Source organism: Neurospora hispaniola (genome assembly GCF_033458365.1).
Source record: "Neurospora hispaniola strain FGSC 10403 chromosome Unknown B0T23scaffold_4, whole genome shotgun sequence".
NCBI classification, from domain to species: domain Eukaryota; kingdom Fungi; phylum Ascomycota; class Sordariomycetes; order Sordariales; family Sordariaceae; genus Neurospora; species Neurospora hispaniola.
Window position 1 is genome coordinate 3,474,916 of NW_026944409.1, and position 26,412 is coordinate 3,501,327.

General features: G+C 52.4%; 10 protein-coding genes across 10 annotated transcripts; 6 read left to right on the forward strand and 4 right to left on the reverse strand.

Annotated features, from left to right (window-relative positions):
* Window positions 1-1,880: 1,880 nt before the first annotated feature.
* B0T23DRAFT_151511 (uncharacterized protein) lies at window positions 1,881-5,908 on the reverse strand. The gene is made up of 3 exons (XM_062832543.1): window positions 4,949-5,908; window positions 4,820-4,867; window positions 1,881-4,749 (listed from the first exon to the last, which is right to left on the reverse strand). Exons 1-3 carry the CDS (start codon window positions 5,718-5,720, stop codon window positions 2,003-2,005), a joined length of 3,567 nt encoding a protein of 1,188 aa, XP_062693315.1. The 5' UTR covers window positions 5,721-5,908; the 3' UTR covers window positions 1,881-2,002.
* Window positions 5,909-6,685: 777 nt separating this feature from the next.
* Window positions 6,686-7,221, forward strand: B0T23DRAFT_429086 (uncharacterized protein; the record flags this gene model as incomplete). Its single annotated transcript, XM_062840168.1, has 4 exons — window positions 6,686-6,733; window positions 6,802-6,898; window positions 7,043-7,137; window positions 7,201-7,221. 4 exons carry the CDS (start codon window positions 6,686-6,688, stop codon window positions 7,219-7,221), a joined length of 261 nt encoding a protein of 86 aa, XP_062693316.1.
* Window positions 7,147-8,900, reverse strand: B0T23DRAFT_151567 (uncharacterized protein). Its single transcript, XM_062832544.1, has one exon. The coding sequence runs from the start codon at window positions 8,674-8,676 to the stop codon at window positions 7,465-7,467; it is 1,212 nt and encodes a 403-aa protein (XP_062693317.1). The 5' UTR covers window positions 8,677-8,900; the 3' UTR covers window positions 7,147-7,464.
* Window positions 8,901-9,389: 489 nt separating this feature from the next.
* On the forward strand, window positions 9,390-10,820 carry B0T23DRAFT_442683 (putative ribosomal protein L7a.e.B, cytosolic; the record flags this gene model as incomplete). Its single annotated transcript, XM_062840827.1, has 4 exons — window positions 9,390-9,413; window positions 9,476-9,550; window positions 9,615-10,124; window positions 10,187-10,820. 4 exons carry the CDS (start codon window positions 9,390-9,392, stop codon window positions 10,385-10,387), a joined length of 810 nt encoding a protein of 269 aa, XP_062693318.1. The 3' UTR covers window positions 10,388-10,820.
* A 1,511-nt stretch (window positions 10,821-12,331) lies between these two features.
* On the forward strand, window positions 12,332-13,974 carry B0T23DRAFT_380679 (carbonic anhydrase). The gene is made up of 3 exons (XM_062837223.1): window positions 12,332-12,588; window positions 12,664-12,851; window positions 12,917-13,974. The coding sequence occupies exons 2-3, from the start codon at window positions 12,731-12,733 to the stop codon at window positions 13,486-13,488; spliced, it is 693 nt and encodes a 230-aa protein (XP_062693319.1). The 5' UTR covers window positions 12,332-12,588; window positions 12,664-12,730; the 3' UTR covers window positions 13,489-13,974.
* A 1,416-nt stretch (window positions 13,975-15,390) lies between these two features.
* B0T23DRAFT_316375 (uncharacterized protein) lies at window positions 15,391-17,291 on the forward strand (the record flags this gene model as incomplete). Its single annotated transcript, XM_062834925.1, has 4 exons — window positions 15,391-15,631; window positions 15,692-16,472; window positions 16,538-16,982; window positions 17,010-17,291. 4 exons carry the CDS (start codon window positions 15,391-15,393, stop codon window positions 17,289-17,291), a joined length of 1,749 nt encoding a protein of 582 aa, XP_062693320.1.
* A 651-nt stretch (window positions 17,292-17,942) lies between these two features.
* Window positions 17,943-18,985, reverse strand: B0T23DRAFT_358838 (uncharacterized protein; the record flags this gene model as incomplete). The annotated part of the gene is made up of 2 exons (XM_062836209.1): window positions 18,747-18,985; window positions 17,943-18,678 (listed from the first exon to the last, which is right to left on the reverse strand). The coding sequence occupies exon 2, from the start codon at window positions 18,645-18,647 to the stop codon at window positions 17,943-17,945; it is 705 nt and encodes a 234-aa protein (XP_062693321.1). The 5' UTR covers window positions 18,648-18,678; window positions 18,747-18,985.
* Window positions 18,986-19,247: 262 nt separating this feature from the next.
* Window positions 19,248-20,920, reverse strand: B0T23DRAFT_151709 (uncharacterized protein). Its single transcript, XM_062832545.1, has one exon. The coding sequence runs from the start codon at window positions 20,721-20,723 to the stop codon at window positions 19,461-19,463; it is 1,263 nt and encodes a 420-aa protein (XP_062693322.1). The 5' UTR covers window positions 20,724-20,920; the 3' UTR covers window positions 19,248-19,460.
* A 349-nt stretch (window positions 20,921-21,269) lies between these two features.
* On the forward strand, window positions 21,270-22,514 carry B0T23DRAFT_151717 (uncharacterized protein). The gene is made up of 2 exons (XM_062832547.1): window positions 21,270-21,355; window positions 21,426-22,514. Exon 2 carries the CDS (start codon window positions 21,550-21,552, stop codon window positions 22,396-22,398), a length of 849 nt encoding a protein of 282 aa, XP_062693323.1. The 5' UTR covers window positions 21,270-21,355; window positions 21,426-21,549; the 3' UTR covers window positions 22,399-22,514.
* A 1,347-nt stretch (window positions 22,515-23,861) lies between these two features.
* Window positions 23,862-26,173, forward strand: B0T23DRAFT_442717 (uncharacterized protein). Its single transcript, XM_062840828.1, has 3 exons — window positions 23,862-24,105; window positions 24,175-24,509; window positions 24,579-26,173. Exons 1-3 carry the CDS (start codon window positions 23,950-23,952, stop codon window positions 26,053-26,055), a joined length of 1,968 nt encoding a protein of 655 aa, XP_062693324.1. The 5' UTR covers window positions 23,862-23,949; the 3' UTR covers window positions 26,056-26,173.
* Window positions 26,174-26,412: the final 239 nt, after the last annotated feature.

Genomic DNA, 26,412 nt, shown 5'->3' on the forward strand with positions numbered 1-26,412 from the left:
CAACTGTTACAAATGTGACGATGCGACGCGCAAGCAAGTGTTCAGGTCCAGTCCAATGCGCAAGGAACTCCCGTCGGTTTGTTGGAAAGAAACCTCTCACTACTAACCAACCACCACCAGCAAGTAGCCTTTAGGTATTGATTCGAGCTTGTTTTGGGCAATGTATCGTTGGGTACCTAGTGTAGGTACATAGAGGTAGAAATCCCTCTCCCCAGCCTGGGCTACCTACCTAGGTTGAGATTACGCAGTTGATTCGGTCCCAAGCAACCCTAACAGCCCCAGGTGATGTTCCCTTCTCATCATCTTTTCAAGATTACCCGCCTGTTAGTGCTAGACCCCTTTCGGCAGCTTATACCGTAGCCGATCATTATGTCAGGGTCATGTACCTCTACCTATCTGGGCTGTAAGTAGTCCAAATATCCGAACCCAACCCACTGTCAGCCTTTGATTTCTCCTTTGCGTACCTTATATCCGTCGACGACTACCGAATTGTTTTCCTACCTGAGTTGTCATGTGTTAGGTAGTAACCAACCCCTCCGAGTCTGATCACTGCCCTGCGCCATCCTGGGCGTGCTGCTGCGGTGACGAAAGGCCGTGAGTGGCTTGGCACGATCCCCCAATTCAGTTCAAGTTCCACTTGACTCCAGGTCATGTCACTGCCCATCACTCATTCATCGGCATCCCCCTTTCCCGGAACCAAGCAGGCAGTTCTCAAACAACCTAAGTACCTCTACGCTGCCTTCCATCTTTGTGTTATGACCGGGACCAGTCAGACTCTCCCAATGAGGAAGAAATCATGCCCAACAATATCAATCCCTCTCCTCTTATATCATCAGGGATTTACTCCACGAATTGTGCCTGACTGACATAATGAGAATTGATGGGGTCCCACTGAGCTCAACCCAAGTGTGTTGTGAGATAGGCTATCCATTCACAGTCTGTTGGTGTACCTTGTTCCTGGATTTCTACAAGTATGATGGGGACCCTTTTTCCCTGCAGAGGGGCTTCGAGTTCCAGCAAATGACGTAAACATTCACGACTTGCCCTGAGGAGAAAGGCTCTTTTGCGACGGGACAAGTGACGAACGGGGGGAAATCATTCGCGGAAAGAGTCAAGCAAAATTACAAGGGCAGAAATGGGCTGCATATGCAGTGGAACACCCTTGTGGAGATTTTTTCTGGGTTTTGGTATTCTTCTAGAAATAGAAGCAATAACAGTGCTGCTGAAGTTATCACGACGGAAAACATTACCAGAGCCGGGGTTACCAACTACATTCACGATGCGATTGAGGGGGTCTTCAAGAGTAAATAACTGCTGCGCATCACATTTCAAGTGCTGATGCTACATACGTAAAGAACAATGATGCCCCTCGCTATCAAATGCTATGGACCTATACCGCCGACCAACCAGACTCCGATTGCCCTACTGACGCCATGGCCTATCCGTGATGCCCTCATCAGGCCCTAATCTTCAACAAAATAAAAAAGGTGAATGGAAGAAAATAAAAGAAAAACAAATTTCAAGCCAGCTTGCCTTCCCCATCTTTTGAAATAAACGTAACAGCAAGGTAAAATAGTAGAGTAGAAAATAAATGAAACAACATGGGGTCGAAGAGACTGACAGGAGGTAAGAAGAGGAAAGAACAAGAGGGCGGGCATCGACATGTTCGAGAGGGAAAACCCCGTCAGGAGTCGTCATGGCCGCCATCGCCATCGCCATCACCATCATCCTGACCATCCTCACCATTGTCACCACCATTCTTCAGATACGAGTCGTCAGTGCCGTAACCCGGGTCACGCCACCATGCTCTATTGGGTTTTGTTCTCCAGGTTGGCGGCGCTGAAGCAGGACGGTTGGCTGAAGCGGGATTCGGAGACGCAAACCTTACCACTTTCCGTGGTCTTCCCCTTGGCCGTCTTCTTGGTGTGGCCCTTGCTCCTCCCTCTTCACTTCCTGTCCCTCTTATCGTCATCTCCGGCCTCCATGATAACGCTACTGATTCCTAATTGTCGTCATCCTTCATGGTAATATCTGCTTGTTCGTCTTCTCCGCCGCCATTGAAGCTGTCGCCGTTATTGGCACTCCCAGCGTCCTCTCCGTTTCCGTTCGCGCCAGAAGAGTTAGCACTCCGGCTCCCACTCCCACTGCCACTACCGCTCATGTTGTAACCGGCGGCGCTCTCCGCAGCAGGGGTAACATGCACCGTATCCCTCATCCCTTCCTCGCCCTCCTTCTTCGGTGTCGTAGAATCGAGCGATTTCTGCTTCGCCAGCCAACCAGGAGGAAAACCCGGGCCACTCTCGGCGTTACCGTAGTCGCTCTTCTTGGTACCCTTGGGCCAACGGCCAGGCCCGCGACCGGTGCCACCTGCTTTGCGCTTGCTGCTGCTGCTACTGCGGGGCTTGATGGCCGAAGATACGCGGCGGACACCGCTCGTACGGCGAGGGTTTCGTGGCCGGGCGGCGCTGCCGCCGTTGGTGCGGACGGCTGGTAGGCGGGCAACGGTGTTTCGGATGCGGTCGACGCCGGCCCCGCGCCGGGAAGTGTTGACCGGTGGAACGACCTCGAAGCGAGTAGGCGGGATACCCTCATATTGGGCCATCCAGTCGTCGGGGTTCTCTTTATCTTCGCCATCGGCGTCCGGTTCGGTCTTAGCTTTCCGGTCGTGGTCGTCGTTAGGGTGGACGGAGCCGTGGACGGAGCCGTTGGGAAAGAGACCGTTGGTTTTAAGGACGGATCGAGGGGAGATAACTTCGGGCTGGACGATACCCAGCTCGTTAGGCTCGGTTGACTCGAGAATGGTTGGAGCTGAGGTGTCAATCTCCATCTTTTCGACCTGATTTGCCAGACCGTCAGGCTGAGGAGCATTACCGTTGAGAACGGTTCCTTCTTCAACCGTTGGCTTGGTCTCGTCGTCCTCCCTAGGGGCGATGGCGTTTAGTGCTGGCCCAAGCTCAAAGTTCGTGGCATTGCTCCGGCCCATAACGTAAGGAGTCCATGTGAGGGCTTTTGGTTCCAGCTGAACGTATTTCTTGGCCTCCCACTTTGCGACGTACTCCCGGCAGTAAGGTAGGTCGACGCGGAAGGCATAAAGTTGGGTCTGGGGATCGCGCACCAAACATCTCAAGCCCTCCAGTGATGAGATGACGTCGTCTGGCGTGAGGCCCGTGTCATCGGAGATCTTCTTGATACTCAGACCTTTCTTCTCCTTGGGATCACCGGAGCAGTGCTCAAGGAGGTACTTGCACATCACCAACCTCCAGTAGTTCCGGTAAGACACGAGGCCCATGTCGGAAAGAGGCTTTTCTGGGGAGCCAGTCTTTTGCTCGACCCTGGTGAGGAGATAGGAGAAGTCGATAAGGAGGTTGCCGTATCCCTTTCGTTGGTGGATAGGCAAGGTGAGAATACACGAGACGTTGTTCTGACTACTCGCGCGCTTTTCCTTGGAAAAGTATCCGACGAAATGGTAGCCATATTGGTCATATTCACAGAGGACGTAGAAGAGAAATGGCTCCACGTCGTAATAGAGGGTCTTGGACCCAAGGAAGAGCTTGGCCAGCAAGCAGAGATTCTGGCAGTAGACCGGATTTTTGCGTCCGTCGACTTCAAAGACGGATATCGAGCCATGGCGATAAATCTCGTCGCCTGGTGGGTGTTTTGCGGGGCACTTAAGCTTATGTCTCCATGCCACATAGTCGGAGTTCATGTACTTGAGGCAGAATTCGCAGATATATAGAACCCGATTCCTGCTGTATTCCTCAGGATATGGTGCGGCATACCATGTGTCAATCTCCCAGCCTCCGAACTCGATGCACTCGATTTGGCTGGCTGGACCGGCCGTCTTCTTGGACTTCTTGACTGGTGCTTCGATCTCGGCTTGCATCTTCAAGAGTCGTTGTCGCCATTCCTCCTCGGCCATTTGCTTCGCTTCATCGAAACGCCGACGATCCTCGGGTTGAGGTAGTGTCTTGGACGTGTCCGCCTCGGCGTCGGTGAGGATGCCACCGTACGGCTTTCCCTTGAGTTCATCTGTCTCCTTATCGTAGAAGGAATAAAAGGGTTGGGTATAGCTTGTGCTAGCGAACGGTGCCGTGGAAGGTTCCATTGCATCAGCTGCTGCGGCCGCCCTGCGCGACCGACCTGATCTTCCTGACGTTTTACGCCCAGACCGTCCTGAACGGCCGGATCGACCTGATCGAGCAGACCGGCTTGATCGCTTGCTGTTCCCCTTGGGTGGTTGCGATGTTATCTGCTGTAACTTGGTGGGATCTACACGCATGCGCAGCAAGATGCTGCTTCGTGTCTTCTTGACGATGTTGACCGGGGCCGCAGGATTGGAGATCTTAATTCGCAATGACCGGGCCGATGTCGGCCTCGCTTGTTCGTCGTGGCCGGCTGTGCTCTCATCGGGTTCTTCTTCGGTGCCCACGGTGTTCCGGCGTCGCTTCCTAAGGCTAATTATGTGCTCTGGGGGTTCTACTGAAGACGTCTTACGTTTCCTAAGTACGCGGGATCCATCCATAGGATCCTCGTCCAGCACGAGTTGGTTGAAGACGGAGTGGGAGTCCGGGTTTGTGTGTTTTTGAGGAGGCAGAAGGTCCCTAGCCAGTTTGGGTGCTGACGCTCGGCGTGTGGTGGGGTGGGTAATGGTTTCCGTCCCGTTCACCTGCGTCGGCTCGTGATTCTTCCCCGCGGCGGTTTGTGACCCTTCTTCACTGGCGCAATTCGGACATTTCCAGGCGTCGAGTGCTAGTTATGGTCAGTGTACGTAATGTAACATCAATGGTATCGATGCGGAAGGGCTCCATTAAGTTCGTACCTTGATCACTGGGCAACGCATTCGCTTCCCTTGCACACTGCTGGTGGGCTACTAGCCGTCAGCTTCTAGCTTTCTCTCTTACCAGTTCGTAATCCATCCCGTAATTTCAACAGAACAAGATGTACTGACCGTTGTCTCCACATCCAGCACATGCAAGATACTCCTCGAATTCCTCGGCCGGGTCGTGGTCTTCGTCTTGCTTGCAGAACATGCAAAGTCCACTGTCTCCCTTTTCGGAACCCTCGTCATCATCGTCCTCGTCGCCCGCAGGTTCGTGCTCAGCCGCATCTTCCCAGTGTACCTCGTCCTCGGATTCCGCATCACTGACGCTCGCCGAACTTGCCGACGAATGGTCGTCTTCCTCCTCCTCGCTTTCACTTTCGCTATGGTCAGTGTCACCCGGTTTTATCTTGACGGCACCGACACCCTCGTCATCGTCGTCCTCGTCATCGTCATGGTCCTCCTCCACGCTTGGTAGGTGTTGTTGCGAGGTATGTTCCTCGGAGTGGACGGAGTCGCCCTCGTCTCCTTCGGCATCTTCATCGAACCCCTCGGGGTCTTCACCGTCGTGTTCCTCTTCTTCGCCGTGTTCATCACCGGAGTCTTGGTGGTGGTCGTGGTCATCATGGCCGTCGTGGCTGCCTTGGTCCGAGTGTTCGGCATCGTCGCCTTCGCCCATTTCCTCGTCGTGGTGGTCGTTCTCTTCCTGTGCATCGTGCATCTCTTGGTCTTCGTCGGCCTCGCTAGGCTCGGGCTTGGCGATGATGTTGGACGTCTCGGAGGTAATAGTGACTTGGTCGACCATTGCGACGTCCCCGTCAGCGGTACTGGCCTCAGCCTGGTGTTCCGACATCATGACGCTCTGCTGCAGCTCCTCCGCCCTGAGCTGCTCGTCGGCCATTGCAGGTTGTGTGTGTTCTGTTTTGTCCTTGTTGGTTGTCCGCTTTGTTCTCAGCACCCGGCCTGGCTTCCCCGCACGGGCACCCCTTTGGCAAGTCTCGTCAAGCGTAACCTGGCCAGAGGGCACTCATACCAGCTAGCTCGAAGTTGGTGTTTCGGGCCTTATCATGCCTGGAGATGGATGAACAGTAGAAGGCGACCCAAGTTTATGTATCGGCGACAGTTTTCTGTGTGGGTGTGGTGCTTGGAGGCCGCAGCTGCGAGACGCTGGTGCCTACTGGAAGCAGGTGATTTTGTTTGCGACAGCTCGAAAGGGGGGTTGAAAACGCGCTGATCCGGGCGACAAGGCTGCGTGTATCGTGTCGTTCTGCGGTCGCACTAGGTCGATGATGTCAAAAGACGCGTCGCGTAGTTGTTCTTTTGTCGTGGAGGGCCGTAGTCAGTGCTCAAAGTGCCAGTGTGCTTGTTCGCGGAGTGTTGTCCCTGAGAAGTTGCCCGTCCCTTTGGAGTTCCAGACGCCCTTACCAATCGAGGTTACGTTACCGGGCCGATGTACGTGCAAGGGTACACGTGCTTAGTCAGTTGCAATGCAACCGCCAAGCTTCCAGCTCCTGCGGGTCCAGGCGGGTTGGTGGGGGGGTGGTCTCTGCTCCACTGGAAACATCCCAGGCGACCGAAAGCTTCCATTTCCAGCTGATTTCCACTTCCTTTGAGCGCCTGAGGCATCCGCGGCCCGTCTCCGCCAATTCGTCCAAGACGCTCCACGGCATCTGCCATCCCATCACCGCACCAGACTTGGGACCTGTATCCCGGCCACTGCAACTGCTTAGCTGCGGATTGTCACAACAGAGAAGCCACAACATAATCATACCATTGCACAACGACTTTAGGTCGGTTCCAAGTAATTCGAAAAATAGTGTTGCGGCTTGGCTGACCGAATTGACTAGGTCCAGAGAAACCGCCGCGATGCCTGTCCCATTCGAGGCCCTCATTCCCTATGCCATCATCGTCACGGTAAGCTCCACCGGATCAGTGCGCCCGGAGCGGGGTGGGGGGATCGGGTCCCGCTGACGGAAACCTAGATGTTCGGCGTCACGGGCGCCGGCCTGTCTGCCATCAAGACTGCCCAGAACGGCGGCAAGAAGGCGAGATGGTCGTTGGATACCTGGGATAGAGTGCGTAAACCCTCTGCTACTCGTTGAGCTCATGGGCTAACTGTTGTATAGCAAAGTACGCACCACTTATACCTGCGAACTGCGCGAGTCATGATGCGCCTTTGCGCACATCCACCCTGACAGCGACTGACAATTGGTGTTTTTATAGTGATGGACCGCGACCGCAGACTTACCGGATGGTTACGAGGGCAAACAGATGCCGCAGATGCGCCTTATGGGTTTGAGTACAACAACCCGTGGAGAGTATGTTGCTTTGATTTCCGAGCTTTACGATACACATGGACTGACTGACACATGCACTTCCAGGTTGAGAAACGGTTTTCGTGATTGGTCAACCGACCTTTAAAACAGCCACCTCCAGGGCGGATTGTCAAGAAGATTATCGAGAGAACCAGGCTCACCAACGATATCACGACGACCCGCACCGACGACCACTTACCGATACGTTCGACGATGTCAATACGGCGCCCTATTCGGGCCATACCAGCCGTGCGGGAAAACAGAACGCTTAGATACAGGCTAGGTAGACAGCACTGCCTAATGGTGCTTCCACAGAGTATAGAATGCTTTTCAGATCTGAATCTGTGCTCTGTTCTTGTTGAGACCCTCCAAAAGCATGCATGCCTGACAAATCTCCTGACTAGACATGTAACCGCAGCGCTTGCAGTTACCCAATGTCTGCCGTGTTACTGGCTTGGGGTTCCTGTTCGTCTTCAAGGGCACTGCACCATCTGTCTCTGATTCCGGTGCCTTGCCGGCCAAGGAGAGCTTTGAGACATCAACCTCGAGCTCTTCGGCAGCCTCGTTCTCTCTCAGCTGCTTCTCCATGGCGGCCATCTCGTTGCCAGAGGCAGCTCCGTTTGAACCACAGCCGCCAATGCCACCATCATCCTCTGTAGCAGTTGCCGCGGGTGGCTTGGATTTGCCCTTGCAACCACAAGATGAAGCCGACTCTCCTGGTACTAATCTCGCCATGTCCTCGCCGCTACGGAGAATATCCAAAATGGCGCTCGGTCGTATCCTCTCCAGTTGCTTGATCAGAGCTCTTGCCGTGCCGCGGAACGCCTCCGGGCTGTAAATGCACTCTGTGCTAAAGTAGTCCAACTTCTTGTGATACGCATACATGACAATCTCCTTTTCGTAAGCATACTTGAGCGGCTTACTCCTCTTGACATCAGAACTGTCGTCTCCAGTTACAATGTTCGTACTCCGTGCCAGGCGTCCCATGTCTCCACGCAGTAGGTTCATGAGAATCGTCTCGGCCACATCATCGGCGTTGTGTCCCGTTACCACGTGCTTGATGTCGAGCATTTTGGCCCCACGATCGAGCGCCTGTCGTCGGAAGACGCCGCAGTATGTGCAATTGCCCTTCTTGCCAATCGTCTCGACGACCTGGTCCATCGTCCACCCGTAGAGCTCATCATACCCTACAATCTTCAACGGCATGTCGTACTGCACGGCATTTCGCTTGACCGTCTCCAGGGAGTCGTCTCGGTAACCCTTGATGCCTTCATCGATACTGAGTAAAACGAGTTCGAGTCCGTAGTTGTAACGTTCGTTAAGAGTCTTGAGGACTGAAGCGAGCACAGTTGAGTCCTTGCCGCCTGACGCGCCGATAGCCACTCGCTCGCCGGGGTAAAATAGTTTAGATGATACGATGGTATGGTGAACCTCCTCCTCGAATAGTGTAAGGAAGCAGCCCTTGCAGACTCTGGCGTGGTTCTTCGGCCGCTTGATGTTTGCTCGCTCGGTTTTGCAGATGGCGCAAAGTGCTGGAGCCATCTTGGCTGAGATGAAGGGGGTTGAGTGAAAGACTGAGATGGGTTGTCGTCGAATACTATTTTGAGGGTTCCTTCCTGAGTCCACGGTGTTTTTTATGCTGGGAAAGTTATTTGCTGCGTAACCAAGTGTCCAGACCCGACCTCACGTTGAGACATGCCGATGTGCTGCAGTCATCAACAAATTATTTGTAAGATGCGTCAAAGGAAGGCATCAGCGTTTAAGACAGGCCGCGGCCTGGACCAGACCAGAAAAATGCGATAAGCTGCCTGGATTGCCGATAAGGGACACACCGTGGCGTTTGCCCAAGACCTGACCAAGCTTGCTGTAACGCCCCACTCATTTTCCAGTCCAGCCACAGCTGTCTCTCTCCGTCAGCCCCCACCAAGTGGACACCAGCCGCAAAATATCCGCCAACCCTAAAAATTCCACCACCACTTTTTCTCCGCGCGTTGGAATTCTCGATTTTGAATCTTTGTCTGTTGCACCTCACGTACACTTAGGAACCTGAGCCAACGCCGATAATCAAAATGGTAAGCACCTGAACGACTACGACTCGATACTCACGACCTCTGCGATCGTCTTTACGACGCGCGCATGTGGGATATGTTGGGAATGCTCTTGATCTCTGATTGAGTTGCATGTTTTCCGCTCGTCGGTCCTTCGGGGCCGCGGGTGATGACCTGGCTTGAGTTGGATCCGCGTGCATGGCAGAAATGCTTGCCCGGCCACTCTCTAGAGTTAACGAAGACTGAAGTCAAATGGACCAAAACATTTACTGATGTCTTCTTCTCAATGATAGCCTCAGAAGTCTGGCAAGAAGGCCGCTCCGGCCCCCTTCCCCCAGGGTAAGGCTGGCAGCAAGAAGGCGCCCAAGGTAAGCAAAAACAGCTCCATCTCCATCTGCCTCTTCGAATCTCGGTGTGCTAACATGCAAACAGAACCCTCTCATCGAGAAGCGCCCCCGCAACTTCGGCATTGGCCAGGCTATCCAGCCCAAGCGCAACCTCTCGCGCATGGTGAAGTGGCCTGAGTATGTCCGCCTCCAGCGCCAGAAGAAGATCCTCAACATGCGCTTGAAGGTCCCCCCTGCGCTCGCCCAGTTCCAGCAGGTTCTCGACAAGAACACCGCTGCCCAGGCTTTCAAGCTCCTCAACAAGTACCGCCCTGAGACCAAGACCGAGAAGAAGGAGCGTCTCCTCCAGGAGGCTACCGCCATCAAGGAGGGCAAGAAGAAGGAGGACGTCTCCAAGAAGCCCTACGTTGTCAAGTACGGTCTCAACCACGTTGTTGGCCTCATTGAGAACAAGAAGGCTTCCCTCGTCCTCATCCCCAACGATGTCGACCCCATCGAGCTCGTTGTCTTCCTCCCCGCTCTCTGCCGCAAGATGGGCATCCCCTATGCCATCATCAAGGGCAAGGCTCGTCTCGGCACTGTCGTCCACAAGAAGGTATGAAGCATCCGATAATCCCAGAGCTACAGCATGCAGTGAACTAACATGGTATGTCTCAGACCGCTGCCGTCCTCGCCCTCACTGAGGTCCGCGCTGAGGACAAGAACGAGCTCGCCAAGCTCGTCTCCGCCATCAAGGAGGGCTACCTCGAGAAGAACGAGCAGGCTCGCCGCCAGTGGGGTGGTGGCATCATGGGCGTCAAGTCCCAGATGAAGATTGCCAAGCGCAAGAAGGCTCTCGAGAACGCCATCAAGGTCTAAATTCGACCTATGGTGTAATCCAGAACGGTTGGGACATGGCGCTTACACTATCGGTTGGCGTATTGGACATACCAAAATCAGATCAGGGTCAAATGAACTGCCTACTTCCGCCGTAGCAGACGTCCCAAGGTTGCTTTCAGACGTTGTGAATAACAAATGATACCCAGTTTTTGCTTTCTTCCAGTGTGATGAAGACCCATCTCCCTTCCCCCCAGGTCAGTTTACCATGGATTCCCGATCCCATCCTCCCATTCCCCCATCTCATCGTGAACTTGAACGGCATTAGTGTGTACAACATTGAGCTCATATACCCACGCTCATGTGTTGAAGGATTTTATCGTGCCAAGATAAACTTTTTGCCCTACTATTACCAAACACTTTAGTCCTCTTTGCTCTCGGGACTTTCGTGCATGAAAGTAGTGCTACATGCCATCACTTGACGATGGTTTACTTGACTGTTTTTTGACTTTTGGGTTCGGTCTTTATGGACACGAGACATTTGGTTCCTTGTCTATCCTTGGCCATGAGGCTGGCCCAAACGGTCTCGATAACATCTTATACAGAATAAATATAATGCTATCTAACAATTGATTTTCTTCATCCTTCCCTTGTTATGTCTGGGTGCTGTTTGAATTGATGGCTATTGCCAAACTCAAAGGAACTGACAGAATCAATGCGAACCGGCGCTAGGGAACGATCGTCAGGGACTGCCCCCCCCCTTGTTGTTGTACCAAAATACCGAGAATCCGGCTGTCCGGTGACGGCGAATCGACTCCGCCGTTGGCAATTTGGGGAAATCTGAAGCTTATCTGCCACTTTGAGGTCAGACAATGGGTGATCCATGATGGGTTCAAAGCTGTCAGAAAGTTTCTGCGCAAAGCACCCTTTTCGCGCCCTCGTGTCCTTCTGGTTCGGATGTATGTGGATGCATTTGATATGGGACCGGGACACCCATGATGATTCCCAGAGTCGCGAGAGCTCTTGTGCTTGGTCCATCCCTCCATTCGATATTTCCGGCGCTGAGAGGGGTTCCTCCACCGGCGTTCTTCACAGTGGCTGACCGGGGCGTGGGTGGTGCCTCCCAAAGTCTGCATCCCAACTCCTCCCACTCGGCCATGCACCGTGACAATGCTGAAGACAGAAGCGCCTTCCCGGCATTTTGTTGAGAAAATACTTCTTATCCTGGACTAAACTCCAGACGAGATTATGGAAACAAGCAGGGTTTGGCTTTCCAGTCCGAGAATATGGGGAAATCTAGTTCATCTACAAAAGCCGGCGGGTGCCCCCCAATATGGCGGGTAGCTGCAGTTCGAAGGTATTTTGATCTTGAAGTCCTTTTGTTCTGATCCCTTGTGCCTCTCCTCGCTCTGATATCAACAACACAACCAAAGTTTGCGCCCTTCGCATCTCAGACTACGGCCGAGTTGAAGACGACGGCCTCCTGAAAAGCATATCCACCTGGTAAGTCCCAATCTCTCTCGATACTTCACTAGACAACAAAGTCAAAAAGATCAACCAGCCTCCGAAAATACCGTTCATGTCGGTGACGGGTCTATTCTTGGCGTGTGGTTGTGGATGTCTGTACTCTGGGACCTTACATTTGGTCCCTCCCGATTCATCGGATCCCGCAAGCCTCAAGTGAATCAGTGGGGTTCAGCTCCAACCCAGTCCACCATCATACGGGGACTTGGTGAGGATACCGGGCATTCCAGGAGATTACAGCCTTTGCTTCTGGAAGATTGCAACTGAACGGTATCGAGTTTCCAGAGGTCTGGTATCGGAGTTGGGACTTGAGAAGAAAAAGAGGGTAGGAGGAGAAGAATCATTCAATCTCATCCGGCTGATGAACCACACAAGACGCCTGGTCAACTCAACAACATCCGTCTACACCATCTCTTCAGTTGTTATTCCACAAGACAGACACCACATTCCGTACGATTGGATGTCCTGTTATCGTGAGCCAATACATTCGGGATCTACAAGCTCCTATACTTACACATGCGTGGACCGCAGGCGGATCTCGAGCTCCTCTAGTCTACTCCGAATCCCGGGTACTGAGCTTACCTTTTGATACCCGCTTCATATTCTTATATCATCCCTCCACTCCTACTCTTACGCCGCCGGCCCGCGTTTCTCTTCTCATCAAACGAACCTATCATCCTCTGTCCTCGCTCGAGCTACTTTTTTGTCCAGGGTCTCAAGTTTGTCCTCCCCCGCTTCAGTCCTGCTGCACGTCTTGCTTTTGCATAACACTGCTGGCTAACACAACCCGATAGTTTAGCGTGACGTATCTTTGCCTCGTCTCTTCAACCTTTGATACCCAAACTCGTTCCATCTTTCAAAATGTCCGCCGATAACACATTCCACTACGCCTTGAGCTCCAACAATGCTTGGGCTGGTTACAAGGCCCATCAGAATCCCCAATTCTTCCCCAAGCTTGCTGGCGGCCAGTCTCCGGAAATCCGTAAGTCATCATTCTATCCCACTTAGCTTGCCTCTCTTTTATCTGTCCTAACTTGGTATCAACAGTCTGGATCGGTTGCTCCGACTCTCGCTGCCCCGAGACCACTATTCTGGGCATGCAACCCGGTGATGTCTTTGTCCACCGCAACATTGCCAACATCATCTCCCCCACCGACATCAACACTACGGCTGTGATCGAGTACGCCGTCGCCAATCTCAAGGTCAAGCACGTTGTTCTCTGTGGCCACTCAGCCTGCGGTGGTGCGGCCGCCGCCCTTTCCGACGTCCGGGTGGGTGGCGTTCTCGATACCTGGCTGCTCCCTCTCAAGACGGTCCGCTTCAACCACGCCGAAGAGCTCGAGGCCATCACAGACGAAAAGGAGCGTATCATGCGCATCGCCCAGCTCAACGTGGAGGCAGGCATCAAGGTGCTCATGAACAACGCCACGATTCGGGAAGCCATTGCGGAGCGTGGGCTCGAGGTCCATGGTGTGTTCTTTGATATCAGCTGCGGACGCATCAAGGAGCTCGGGTGCGGCACGGCTCACGCGGGAAAGGGCGACCATGTTGTTAGGGGCAAGCATGGTCAGCTTGTGTTTGGACAGGATGGCGAGGCTGCGATTGCTGCTGCGCAGTAAAGTACACCAAACTCAACAAGAACATGGAAGCACATGGTTGAGGTTCATGTTAAGATTGCGGGGAAAGATTTACACTACACTAGCGAGTTCGCCAACGGGCGACCAAGAGACGGGTTGCAATGGTGTAACGGTGCCTTTTCTGGGGGTTTGGCTTGGTAGACTTGGCAGGTCGCGCGGGATGTCATGGCGATCTATCGGGTGTTGAGCAAGCCGGGCAAAGGGCATTGACATGTTCGGCAACGAGATGTTTTGCATTTTTGGGTCATTTGGGCATGGATTATCATGCTGTTGGAGAAATTACATGGATGGAGGGACTCGGAAGAAGGCTGGAGCAGCAGCAAGCAGCACAAGATCCTGACAGTCCGTGCTTTTCTCATTATGGTTTACATCCTTATCACGGATTTTTCTACGGAGGAGCATGTCATTGCATGGAGTTGAGAGTTGAGTTGGTTTTTTGGGATATACAGAATACATGATTCATATTTACCTACAGGGCAATGTTCGATATTCATGATGTTCCTTACTGCTGTCCTGGCCCTTCTATCGTAATGTTGACCCAAGAGCTTTTCACGAGGACCTGGGTGACGGTGAACAGAAAATGACCAATAGAAAATCACGACTTATACAAGCACACAGCCATCATTAGCTTCCGCGGGTTCCGTTATCGCAACCATTTGACGGGCAGATGGACAGTACATGACTCGAACGCAAAGATGGTGCGAGATTGCTGATTCCAGAACAGACAGAGAACACTAGCGGTCAAGGTTTCAGGAATTCGAGAGTCTACATAGCATTCATGACATGCAGGCAAGCAATTCTTGACAATGTGCATTGTTTGGCTGTTGTTGGTGAGTGGCTTGCAACAGCAACCGACAGTCAGCACAGTGAACCCTTATCGGTGTTTCCGGATAGTGTCCATCATTGAATCCGCAGGATACACCTGACCCTAACCCTACAAGCAGAGCCGTTGCTGTACCCCTCACTGTACTTTGGGGAACGACAGGTAACCCCACCTCACCCACCTTCTAAAAATGCAATGGACGACTTTTCGAACGAACAGGCGGCCTTCATCCCCTCCTCCGGTTTCCGGCCATGACGTGAAATGTTCAAGAGAAGGAAAGAAAAAAGAAAGCAACCACGTGCTGGGCAAAAACAAGCTTTTCACAGTCCGGGTCTGGACCTTTGAGGATACCTAACCTTGTGGCAAATGGCATTGAAAGCCATCCTTGAATTTTGGAGAAATCCACCCGGCATGAAGTTGACGACGTCAGGGCTCCGGGGAAGCTGGTCGGGCGGTCGCCGTCTGATGTGCAATGAGCGGTGGAAAGGGTCGTCGAATCCCCAAGGGAAATGGTTGACGAACGGTTGGGAAGAGGAAATTCGTGACAGTTGATATTGGAATCTGTTTGGATGGCTTTGTGATCAGTAACAAACGAGTTCCCACCTCTAGCTTCTCTCCAAACGTAGAAGTTTGTAGGTGTTAGTGTGGATGATGCACAGAAGTGGACCGTAACGCCGTGAATGGTGTAGAAACCACCACCGGGTCTCACTTGCCGGACCAAAGCAACAACTGAAAGCCGGGGGATTACCTTCCGTTCCGGATAGTGAAAAGGTGGTGTCCATTCTCATCCGATTCACCTTCTTAAACTGAATGTCTAAACCGTTGACCCGCGGACGGGAGCCAAGCCCAAACGGACATGATGCAAACCATGGAAGCCAACGGATTACTATACTACTTGGTTGCTGGGCACGGCTTGGCGGATCAACAGTTCAACGTAACCACGCCATCCAACTTGGACATCCCACTTGATATCTGAAACCGTGGGGAACATCGAGACCCTTCTGTCTCACAAACTTCCCCAGCAGGGACTCATTCGATATATCATCCATCCAGACATCATCATGACATTCTCCATCCTCACCGACGACGAAATCAAGTCGCTGTTGGACAACCTCACACTAGACGAGCTCGAGTCCTTCCGCGAGAACCTTAGAGATGCTCTCCACGTATACTCTACCGGAGCTCATACGCCCGGCCAAGCTCTCATCCACCAGCCCGAGCGAACGGTAGTCCGCAGCGGCATCACCGGCGCCACCACTTTGTTCATGCCATCATGTAGTCCAGCCGGTCACGGTGTCAAAGGTATCATGTCTTCGCATTACATCGCAAACGGGATGGGATACTAACCAGGCTCCCCACCAGTCATCACCCTCTCCTCCGCCGAGCAAATAGTCAAGTCGACACAACAAGAAGAAGCCGGCCAAGACGCCTTCACCCCGCTCATCCGGCCCACGGGCGCCATTACCTTGTTCAACCCCAACGGCTCTCCGCGGGGCATCATCCACGCCAGCACGGTAACCGCCTTCCGCACGGCACTGGCCTCCTTATGTCTGGTCCATAAGCGCGATCATGTCAAGACCATCACCGTCTTCGGCTGCGGCGAGCAAGCCTACTGGCACGTGCGCCTGACCTTACTCCTGCGCGGGTCCACCATCAAGTACGTCAACGTGATCAACCGGCGCTTCTCGCCCTCGTGCGGCGCCATGCTGCGGCGGTTCTACGAGGTCTCGCCTGCCATCAAGGCGCGCGAAGGGTGGACGAATACGCACTTTGGCGTGTTGACGCCCAGCTATGGCGAGTATGAGCGGTTGCTAAGGGACCAGGTGCGGAGCGCGGATGTGATTTTCTGCTGCACGCCCAGCACGGCGTGTCTCTTTGATGGAAATATCTTGACGGAAAGGGATGCGAGGAGGAAGGGCAGGCTGATTGTGGCGATTGGAAGTTATACGCCGCAGATGAGGGAGGTGCCGATTGAGCTGATTCAGCAGGCGGTGAAGATTCAGGATCAGGCGGGGAAGAGGGTCATTCACCATCATAAGCATGCGATCGAGGGGGGCGTGGTGGTGGTTGATACCCTGGACGGAGCGTTGAAGGAGGCCGGGGAGTTGATTGAGGCTGGACTGGGGCCGAGGCATTTGGTTGAGTATGTATTACCCTCCTCTGCTTGGTTACTTTTGCTGAATGATAATACTAACGAAACGTTTACAGACTCGGAGAACTAGTAATGCTCAACCGCATCGCCCTCTCCGAAACCGACAACGACTCCTCCCATACTTCGACAGATGTCGACACCGACACCCTCTCCGCCTCCGCCTCCACGCTAACCATCAATATCGCTCCCTCCGAGGAAAAGGACTCCTCCTCCTCCTCTAACAGGGACAGCAGTGAAAAGACAAGGCGCCCTCGCCACAGCCGCCACCTCTCCCTCCAGAGCATCGTCCACCGCGCCTCCCGCTCCCGCAGCCGTAGCAGCAACCCCGATCGCGGTGACGACTACGAAGAGAAAAAGAAGGAAAAGAAGAAGAAGAAGGAGACGGAAGACGAACTGGCCCGCTGGCTGCAAAAGGGCAACGTCATCTACAAGAGCGTCGGTCTCGGATTGATGGACTTGACGGTCGGCATGCAGCTGGTGGATTTCGCGGAGCAGAAGGGCGTGGGCACTCATATTCCGGCCTTTTAGGAGAGGAACGGGGTTGGTAGTATTCCGCTTATGGGACTGCAGGGGAAGGAGATGGTGGAGGTTGGGTTGGGGTTGGAACCGTTGGATGTTGCTGGTGGTGATGGTGATGTTGTGGGTGGTGGTGATGTTGTTGATCTTATCGGTGGAAGTAAGACTTCTGCTGAATTTGGGAGTGAGGGTGGTAGTTCCAGACTGGAGTCGAGTGAAGACTCAATGGAGGGAAGTCAGGATCAGGAAAATGGTGCTCAGGGCCACGGCCAGGGAGGGATTCATGTGGCTTAGAAAGCCCAGGGAGCTGCTCGGGGTGAAGCCAAGGGAAAAGAGGAGGAGGAGGATGAGCGTGATGCTACTGGTCATTGTCACGGTTTCGAGGTGACGAAGAAGAGAGAGTATCATGGGTTTGATGAACGCGATTTTGCAGCAGAGCAAGGGAGCCAGGAAGATAAGGATGATGATGAGGAGCAGGAACAGGAACGTGGGTTCCATATCCCTCATATGCCTCACGTCCAGGACATTCCGATTATCCGGAAGTTTAGCAGACGGAGCAGGAACAGTCTTTGAGTTGGCGGCTACAAGCTCTGTCAAGAATACTTTTCATCTCCAGACTTGAGAAGAGTCAACACGGTATAAATGTTATGAGTTCATGTTTACGATTCAGGAAAGGCATAGCAAGTTCTCTCTCTCTCTCTTCCAGAAAATGAGTAAACACCAGGTTATGTAGCTACATGGGTAAATAGACACGTACCCAATGCTGCTTTCTAAGTATTCACCTCCAATTACACCCAGCATAAATATGCCATTCCTTGACCAAATTCCGCGCACGTAAGTGAGACAAATCCCGAGTAGATTAGTCTCTTCGTTGCACATAGGTATTCTCTCTCCCACGCTCCCCGCCCAACTATTTCCAATACCTTTTCAAAAGATCGATAGACCTCACAAAAGTCCAAGACCAGCAGCACCCATCAACCCTCCCACAATCATGTGAACCACAAAATGCACCACCGGTCCACCAAGTGTCTTTTGGGTCTCATCCTTCATATCTTCCTTTTCCTTCTCCTTCTCCTTCTCCTTCTCCCCCTCCTTCTCCCCCTCCTTCCTCTCCTCCTCTCTCATATCCTTCTTCCTTTTCTTTTCATCCACCGCAGAAGAGGAGGAAGAGGACATACAAATCCTCTTCCAAGCTCTATACAGCGGAAACACATGGTAAAGACTCAAACACGCGGTAATTCCTCTAATCAGTTCATCTTTTTTATTTTCCGGACGCAAACTCGTACTAGAAAATTGATGATGGAACAAGAAGAGGAGATAGAAAACCAGGCAGTTGACGCTCAACAGCAGGCCGCCAAAGTTGCGGAGGATGAGACGGGCTTCTGTTGCTTGTTGGGCGGTGATGGGTGGTAACTGTCGTGGAGGATGATTCGTTGAAGAGGAGGGGTCCTCGGTGGTGGGAGACGGAGATAGAGATGGTGATGGGGAAGAGGAAGACGAAGAGAAAGAGGAAGATGAAGAAAGAAGGGGAAGTTGCGATTCAGGACGCAAGAGAAAGGAGAGCGAGGCGGGGGTTTCGATCAACAAGTGGAGGAAGAGGGGGATGTGGGAGGTGGGAAGGCCTAGGATTGTGCGTGTGGTGATAGGCATTGTTTGTTGTTGTGGTCCCGTTTTGGTTGGGCTGGGAAGGGTTGTTAGTAACTGAGGCATCTTTATCTTCTCTGTGAGACGGGGAGGGAAGTATCTTACCTTGATTGATATCGAACTTGAGTTTTGTTGGAGAGAGAGAGGTGTGGAAAAGCTGGTACCTCTAGTGTCGTCAAGTTTGGAGGCGCTACCTCGTGGAAAAAGGTTGCAATTTTCCAATGATGTCAAGGTGCGGCGTGGGTTGTTGTTGTTGATGTTAATGTCAATGTAAATGGAGACTTTCTGTCCCGAAGTTCGGATTAGGATCCAGGCTTTTATCTTGTTCTGGACTTGGATTTCGGGGGTTTCTTCCTTCGGCTGGTTGCTTACTCCATGCTAGAAGAAGACAAGAAGGCCAACTCAATGCAACGTGAAGCCGTTCCACCAATCAGATCGCTTTGTTAGTTGGAATCTGGAATGAACACCGTTGTCTTGATAAGGCAGTTATTGTAGGCTACAAGATATCAAATCCACAATGTCATGAATATGGATGCATATAGGAAGCTTTAGAATGACGGCTGTGTAAAGCACCTGGCGAGGTCACCTGTTAGGACGAGAAAAGAATTAAGCTTTACCTGCTAATTTCTGTTTGTTGTATTTTGTAAAGCCAAATAATCTACACAAAGCAAAAATTCAAGCATCCTACGCCGCGCTTTTGTTATCTCACATTATCAAACCAAAAGTGCAACGACACCAATGTCTTCCCTCAGAAAAAGAAATGCCATTTCACCCACATTTTCCATCTCCCAAATCCCCATATCTACCTACCCAACAGCCCTACCCAAACCTAGCCTTAGCCAACGCCTTCAACCCCTCCATCACCCTATCCTCTCTCTCCTTCGCCTCCTGAATCCTCTTCTCTCGCTCCGCCGCCCTCGCTCGCTCCATCTCCTCCCTCCTCAACTGCCTCTCCGTCTTCTTGACTTCCTCCCTCTTCATCATCCGCTTGTACTCCTCCAACCCACCTCCATCTCCTTCACCCATCAGTTCACTTTCAGCCACCTCCCCACCTGGCGATGGTTCTCGGAAGGACTTGAGCTTTTCGTTTAGCTCTTTTCGTTTTTCAAGTCGGCGCTCGCGTGTGCCGGCGTCGGCGCGCGGGACCAAATCTTCGAGTCGTTCTTTTTGCAGGGCGCGATCGGCTTTGCGTTGGGCACGCAGGGCTTCGAGGGAGGAGGCGCGCTGTGTGGCAGACTCTTCGGCGAGGGTCTCGCGGTGGAGGGTGAGGTCGGTTAAGGAGGGAATAGTGGGGCCATGGGCGTGAGTCCGGGAGGAGGAGGAGGACTGGCCGGGGAGGGTGGGGCCGTAGTCGGAGTCTGAAGCGTCGTCTTCTTCTTCTTCTTGATTTTGAAGAATCTGGGGAGGGTTGGAGTCGGGCTGTGGTGTATCGTTGGTCTCGATGGATGGTCTTGCTGTTGTCGATTCGGGGTTGTCACCCTCAGACATCGTTGAGACCGCCCTCCCCTTCCTGTCTTTCTCCTTGAGACTGCTTGCTTCGGCGATGGAACGGGGTACCCTACCCTCTGCCGCGGCCTCCTTGGCTGCTCCGGCGAACCTCTCGGGATCATACCACCCCTCTGCCAACTCGCCGCGGTTCCACTTCTTGACGAAGCTCTTCCATCTACCGCGGAGTTCGTAGTCGTCTAGGTCGTCGATGTAAAGTTGTTTTTGGATATCGAGATATTGGGCAAAGAGCGGTTCGAAGTTGGGGTAGTCGGAGCGGGAGAGCTGGCGGGAGTTGAAAGGGAGGGGTTTGGGTGGTTCGTCCTTGGATCGTTCATATGAGTGGGAACGATGGCGGTGGTGGTCTCTGTCCTCGTGCCGCCGCCGGTGGCGATCCCTGTCTCTGACCCGGTCCCTCTCACGGTCTCGGCTTCTTGATCGCTCCCGATGTCTATCACGTCCCTCTCCATGCCTGCGATCCCGCTTGTCGTCGTACCTCTCTGACCTCGATCTTGACCTTCTCCTGTCGTGATGTGTGGATCCTGAGCCACCAGGGAGAGGTGACCGCGATCGGTATCGGTGGCCTTCGGCGTTCATGTTTGAACCAATAACTGGCGTTTGCTCGGCGTATGTCCTGATAACCAGATTCTTCGCGTAAGGATCGGTATACACTCTTTTATCCTCGAGTTTTGTTGAATGTTTTGTTGTCTGAAGCGGTATGTCGCTGTATTATGATAGGTGAGATCCACTTGTTGATCTCCAGCTGTGAAAGGAGTTGCCAACGAGGTGATGAAACGTGGATTGTGTTGATATGGGCCAATGAATCGGGTTTCTAGAAGACCAGATGTTTACAACTCCCAAAATAATGTTATAAAGATTTAAATGTTGAAATTGTTTGAAGTTGGAAGTTGAAAAAGAGATGAAAATGCATGCAGGATGTTGTTGATCTCCCAGAAAAACGGAAGAGCATGGAAGGTCAGGGATGCAATTGCTAAACGTTGCACCGTTTTGATGTAGGGTTCCGTTTACAGACCGTTTGGCTCAGAGCGTTGAGCATATAGTTGAGAGAAATGTTACGCAAACAACAATCTGCCTCACACTGCTGGTTAAAAGCGAATTTTGAGACTGTGTTATTCTTGAGAAAGAGAATCTAGTCACTGGTGAAGCTAAAGTGAGACCACGTTGAGCTACAACTTCCAAGTTGCCAGCAGGTCACATGACCGTGATTCGTAAGTGGGTTTCAGCGTTTTGGGTGCCGTGTTTTCATCTTAGTGCTGAGGTGTGCTTCAAAGTTTTCAGGTGGTGCATAACTCACTGCAACAAACTCCAAATTCGGCATATTGTTCTGCATCTTGTAGTACAGGCGTTACAGCGGTGTCAACTCGGCGGATTCCTCGCAATAAATTCGACAATTTCATTCACCATGTCGAGACCTGAGGAGGTGGTCAACCAGGTCCCCGAAGATGAGGGCTCTGATATCGAGGCCGGCGGGCTCTTCGAAGACCCTCCTGACTTTTACCCTCCTTCGCCTCCCCCGACTACAGAGCACTACACCATGAAGAATGGCGACGACATTACCCTGCACCTCGTCGGCCACAGCCCTCTCGAGGCCCACACCCTATGGAACGGAGCCGTCATCATCTCACAGTACTTTGAGGATCACCCCGAGGAGGTCAAGGACCGTACTGTCCTGGAGATTGGCGCTGCTGCTGGTCTTCCCAGCTTGGTGGCTGCAGTGCTTGGAGCCAAAAAGGTTGTCGTGACCGACTTCCCGGATCCGGACATTGTGGACGTTATGTGGAAGAACATCCGTGGCTGCCCCATGTTGGCGGTTGACCGCGAGGAGGATCGCAACATTGTTGCCGACGGCTATGTATGGGGTGGCAAGGAGGCTCCCTTGCTGGCCCATTTGGGTGAACAGAAGGAAGGAGAGGCTGGGTTTGATGTGTTGATTTTGGCCGATCTTCTTTTCCGTCACTCGGAACACAGCAAGCTGGTCGACACCATCCAGTTTACACTGAAGAAGAAGCCCGGCAGCAAGGCGTTCGTTGTCTTTACCTCCTACCGCCCATGGCTTCAGCACAAGGATTTGGCTTTCTTCGATCTCGCCCGCGAGAGAGGCTTCATTGTGGACAAGTTCCTTGAAGTCAAGACCGAGAAGCCTTTGTTCGAGAACGACCCCGGTGATGAGGAGATTCGCAAGACCGTCACTGGCTGGACTGTGCGCTGGCCCACGGACGGCGAGAAGGCGGCGGCCAAGGCGGACGCATGAGCTCGATTCCCAAGCTGAGCGGAAGATGAGAGCATTACAAAACCGGTGATGAGAGAATCGACATCATTTCAATTACGATCTAGACAATGATACCCATATTGGCGGCCAGCCTGCCGAAAGGCAACTCACCTTGGACCAGTCCCTTTGCTCAACTGTTATTCGCTCTTGGTGAATTTTGACCTATCGGCTCAAGAGTCGCGTTGTATTTGCGACGCCGTAAGACGAGCAAGAAGGGGTGAAAAGATTCATGGCGGGAAAAGATATCACGTTGCCAAAACTGTAGGAAGAGGACTAACACGGCGAACCAGAGATTGCTTCATGCTCACTCCTCTAACGAGCCCTCTGTCATTCTTGACAGATGTTCAGGGACCTTGGACCACGAATCAGGTCAAGACAAGATATGAGGCTCGTGAAGTCAGTGAGACAAGCATATATTAGGTAAGAGGGGATTCACAGATGGGAAAGGGTAATTCGTCTTTTTTTTTTTGTCTTTGTTGCCTGGTTGTGGTGACATTGGAATCAGCATTTTGACATTTGTCTCGCCAGCCGCCAACCTTCACTGCCCGCCCGTCAGGCACCGCTTACCCTGATCGAGACGTTGTGATGAACCCCTGTCATCCACTAGAATGGAAGCCCGGGGCTGTGCCCCCCATCGCCAGTGGCTTTACTAGTGTACGCAGTAACACTTGGGAATGCCTGCCACTTCTCCCACTTAGCTTCTGACGATGACGCGGCCTCCTTTTATATGTTCCTCTCTTCAACATTTACCACGCCCCCATCTATTTCTAGCATGAAAAATCTGCTAGGACTCCTACCCAGAGAAGTTTCTTCGGAAGCTAGCTTGTTTCATGCGCGATCGTCGAGGAAGGAAACTCCCGAAAGTGACACAGCATGCAGCCTCTCGAGCTTACCACCACCATCGCCACCCCAACACGGCAGCGATGGACACTGCTTGAGGTGCAGCCAAGGGCTTGTACCACGGCACAAAGGCCCATCTTACTCGGTCTCGCCCACTCGGCACTTCACTCTGCCCGGACCTCTCCATCACTTGCCCCGTTGGCGCTGCGGATGGAACTTGAAGAGCCCTACATAGTATATCCATGTATAAGCAATTCCCGTCTGTGGCAGTCCACTACCGGTTGGGCCGTACCATTCAGACCAGTCAGCATGGCCTCTTTATCTCGAGTGGGACAGGACCTCTCGACTTTGGGGGCACAGGGCAACACAGCCTCTCCATCAGTCCATTCATCTCATCAGGGCACTTCCCTTGAGCTGTCAAGTTTCTTCAGTCTGGACTCCCCCACATCCCTTCTCAAGCGCCGGATAATTGATCTTAGTCCCGTCCTTCATTCAAACCTCACATCGTGTGGTTAGAACCTCGATGGTCTCAAGCATCTAACAAAACAATTTGACCTTCCGCATCATATCTACTTCTTTTGTCTCTTGACATTCAATTGCTGATCTTGGCTGTTGGGATAAGCGGCCCAACCCAACCATATTTACTCGTATCACTCACATCAGGCTTCGTCATTGCCAGCCTAGCCAGCAGCCATGGCGTGGGAGCTTTCATCATGGCTTGTAGTCATGCGGGCGTTCCAGATCGCTGCCGCTCTGGTAGGAGCGACCACGAATGGCTTCGTCACTGCAACCGTCTTCAAGAACGGACAGCTTCAACTGACTAAAAGCATGCTCATCCCGGAGTTGTTGGTAAGCTTTCTGTAGGAGTCTTTCTCCTGTATCGCCGAGAACACGTCAGCTAACATGCATCACGGATAGATCTGTATGACCCTTGTCTATGCTACACTCGTCGTCTTCATTCAACATAGTGGCCATCGATCGAGGAAGACGGGTTGGCTTATCACTTTTGTTATGGGTGATATCATCTTTTGCGGGCTTGATCTAGCAGTCATCACCCTACTTGCTAATGCTGGACTTCCATCTCACTGTGGTGGATTGGCTACCACCAAAGAGGATGATCATCACAAGCTGTACATACCTCCACCAGGTTTTACTACGCCTGGCTTTGCCTCTGGGTCTGATGGAGAGAAGGGTCAACTCGACAAATTTTGCGCTTTCGAACGGTCGTATTATGCTATTGCTCTTGGTCTTGTGTAAGTTCCCAATGTCTTTTATCATCTCGCTGCCATCTATACCGAACCACGACAACTAAAACCGTGTAGCTTCACTTACATCGCCACCATCATTCTTACCGTTCTACGAATTTTCGAGAGAAACTACACCGAAAATTCCAAGTGCATTGAAGTTCTTAACTCCCTCGAACGTGCCGATACCATGGAATCGAAACTCAGCGATGCTTCCTCTCAAATCATAGAAGCCCCGAGACCACATCCCGACCGATCAGGACCGTCGAGTGAGGGTGTCATCACCCGCACCGCTTCGATCCGTAGTAACGTGACAGCAATGACGTCCTCAACGGCGGCCGGAAATGGTCCATACCTGTCCGGCGCAATCCAGTCCAACGCTATTCCACCACGAAGACCTGTGAACCAGAACATGTCAGTACCAGCTCGCCAGCTATCAGTGAGCACCGTCAGCAGCAACAATACTTCCCGGCCAGGAGGGGCCACTTCAAACTTTGCCCCAGTATCTCCTATAGACGAAGGCGAGATAGATATCGGGGCAGCCCTGATAGCCGATGGACCGCAATACCGTGCTCATCAGTCACACAACAACATACCACATCAACAATACCAATCGAACCAGCAATATCAACCACAACGCCACCACCAACGAAATCTAACACAGGGAACGTTACCACCCCTCGCCGAAAACGACATCCTAAGCCCCGAAGTTGCTTTGTTAACAGATGGGCCTCAATATCGACCGAACCAACAACAGACTCAATACGGCCAACAGCAGCAACCACAATACCAGAACCTCTATGACTTCCCCCGAAATGTACCTCTAGTACCGCAAGGGGCAAGCCTACCCACACCGGTGAAAGGCGACTATCTAGCTCTCGCGTCCGATGGAGCAGCAGATGGCGTACAGTATCCTGCAATCCAACGACCGTTGAATCAACCGCCGCCTCAACAGCTATCTTCACATATATCACAACCACAAGGGATATCAGCTCCCATTGGAGGCGGCAGCGCCGGCGAAAAGACCGATTACTTATCCCTAGCAGCAGACGGATCAAACGATAACTCACGACAATACCCATTCATCCAACGACAACCACTTCACCACCACCAACACAACCCCTCCCTTCAGCAATCCGCGTTACCACCCTTTCTGGGATTGGGAGCCGGCGGGCCCGGAACGAATTTCATATACCCCGATATCCCCACGAGTCCTCACAGCGGCAGCACAACACCCACACCATCACACCCCCGAAACATCAACCCGAACATCAACCCCAACTACGCCCCCGCCTCAACCGGCGGTCTGAACCTCGAACTCCGCTACGACGGTGGCAGCAGCAGTGCGACCTCAACAACAGCTCACACCCCGCCATCACCAGATCGGTACTCCATTTCCATGTCGGATGTTAGTTCCGTGTCGACTGCGTTGCCGCCTTATCAGCGGTATGAGACGGGGATGGAACCACAGCCACCAGCACTAGCGAGGTATCCAAGTCAGAGTCAGAGGCAGAGTCAGAATTACGAAGCTAGGAACTCATCGTCGTCGTCATGATGAGGGCAATCAATGAATGGGCTATCAAGGAGAAACGAGGACGAGGACGGGTATAAACGATCGAGAAGCAGCAATCCTTGAGATGGGGTACGGACTATAAGAGACAAAATGATCACAGATGAACGGGGGGGGGGGGGGGGAGAGAGAGAGAGAGGGACGGAAACTGGGTTGAGTCTCTTGAACATCAACGAACGACAACACAAACATTGGAAACAACGAGACTGGGAGTATGGGAACTTCATACGGTTATACGAAGTTTTTCAGGTTAGGCTTTTTTTTTTTTTTTTTTTTTTTTTTTTTTTTTTTTTTTTTTTTTTTTTTTTTTTTTTTAAACGGATAGGTATCACTATTAATATT

What these genes read in the sequence shown, in the direction of transcription:
- B0T23DRAFT_151511 (XM_062832543.1), bottom strand. Translation starts at nt 5,720, where the DNA reads ATGGCCGACGAGCAGCTCAGGGCGGAGGAGCTGCAGCAGAGCGTCATG. An exon ending in TGCTGGATGTGGAGACAACG is followed by an intron (nt 4,868 to 4,948) that starts GTCAGTACATCT and finishes GACGGCTAGTAG; the next exon opens with CCCACCAGCAGTGTGCAAGG. An exon ending in TGCGTTGCCCAGTGATCAAG is followed by an intron (nt 4,750 to 4,819) that starts GTACGAACTTAA and finishes GACCATAACTAG; the next exon opens with CACTCGACGCCTGGAAATGT.
- B0T23DRAFT_151567 (XM_062832544.1), bottom strand. Translation starts at nt 8,676, where the DNA reads ATGGCTCCAGCACTTTGCGCCATCTGCAAAACCGAGCGAGCAAACATC.
- B0T23DRAFT_380679 (XM_062837223.1), top strand. Translation starts at nt 12,731, where the DNA reads ATGTCCGCCGATAACACATTCCACTACGCCTTGAGCTCCAACAATGCT. An exon ending in CGGCCAGTCTCCGGAAATCC is followed by an intron (nt 12,852 to 12,916) that starts GTAAGTCATCAT and finishes TGGTATCAACAG; the next exon opens with TCTGGATCGGTTGCTCCGAC.
- B0T23DRAFT_151709 (XM_062832545.1), bottom strand. Translation starts at nt 20,723, where the DNA reads ATGAACGCCGAAGGCCACCGATACCGATCGCGGTCACCTCTCCCTGGT.
- B0T23DRAFT_151717 (XM_062832547.1), top strand. Translation starts at nt 21,550, where the DNA reads ATGTCGAGACCTGAGGAGGTGGTCAACCAGGTCCCCGAAGATGAGGGC.
- B0T23DRAFT_442717 (XM_062840828.1), top strand. Translation starts at nt 23,950, where the DNA reads ATGGCGTGGGAGCTTTCATCATGGCTTGTAGTCATGCGGGCGTTCCAG. An exon ending in TGCTCATCCCGGAGTTGTTG is followed by an intron (nt 24,106 to 24,174) that starts GTAAGCTTTCTG and finishes CATCACGGATAG; the next exon opens with ATCTGTATGACCCTTGTCTA. An exon ending in GCTATTGCTCTTGGTCTTGT is followed by an intron (nt 24,510 to 24,578) that starts GTAAGTTCCCAA and finishes AAAACCGTGTAG; the next exon opens with CTTCACTTACATCGCCACCA.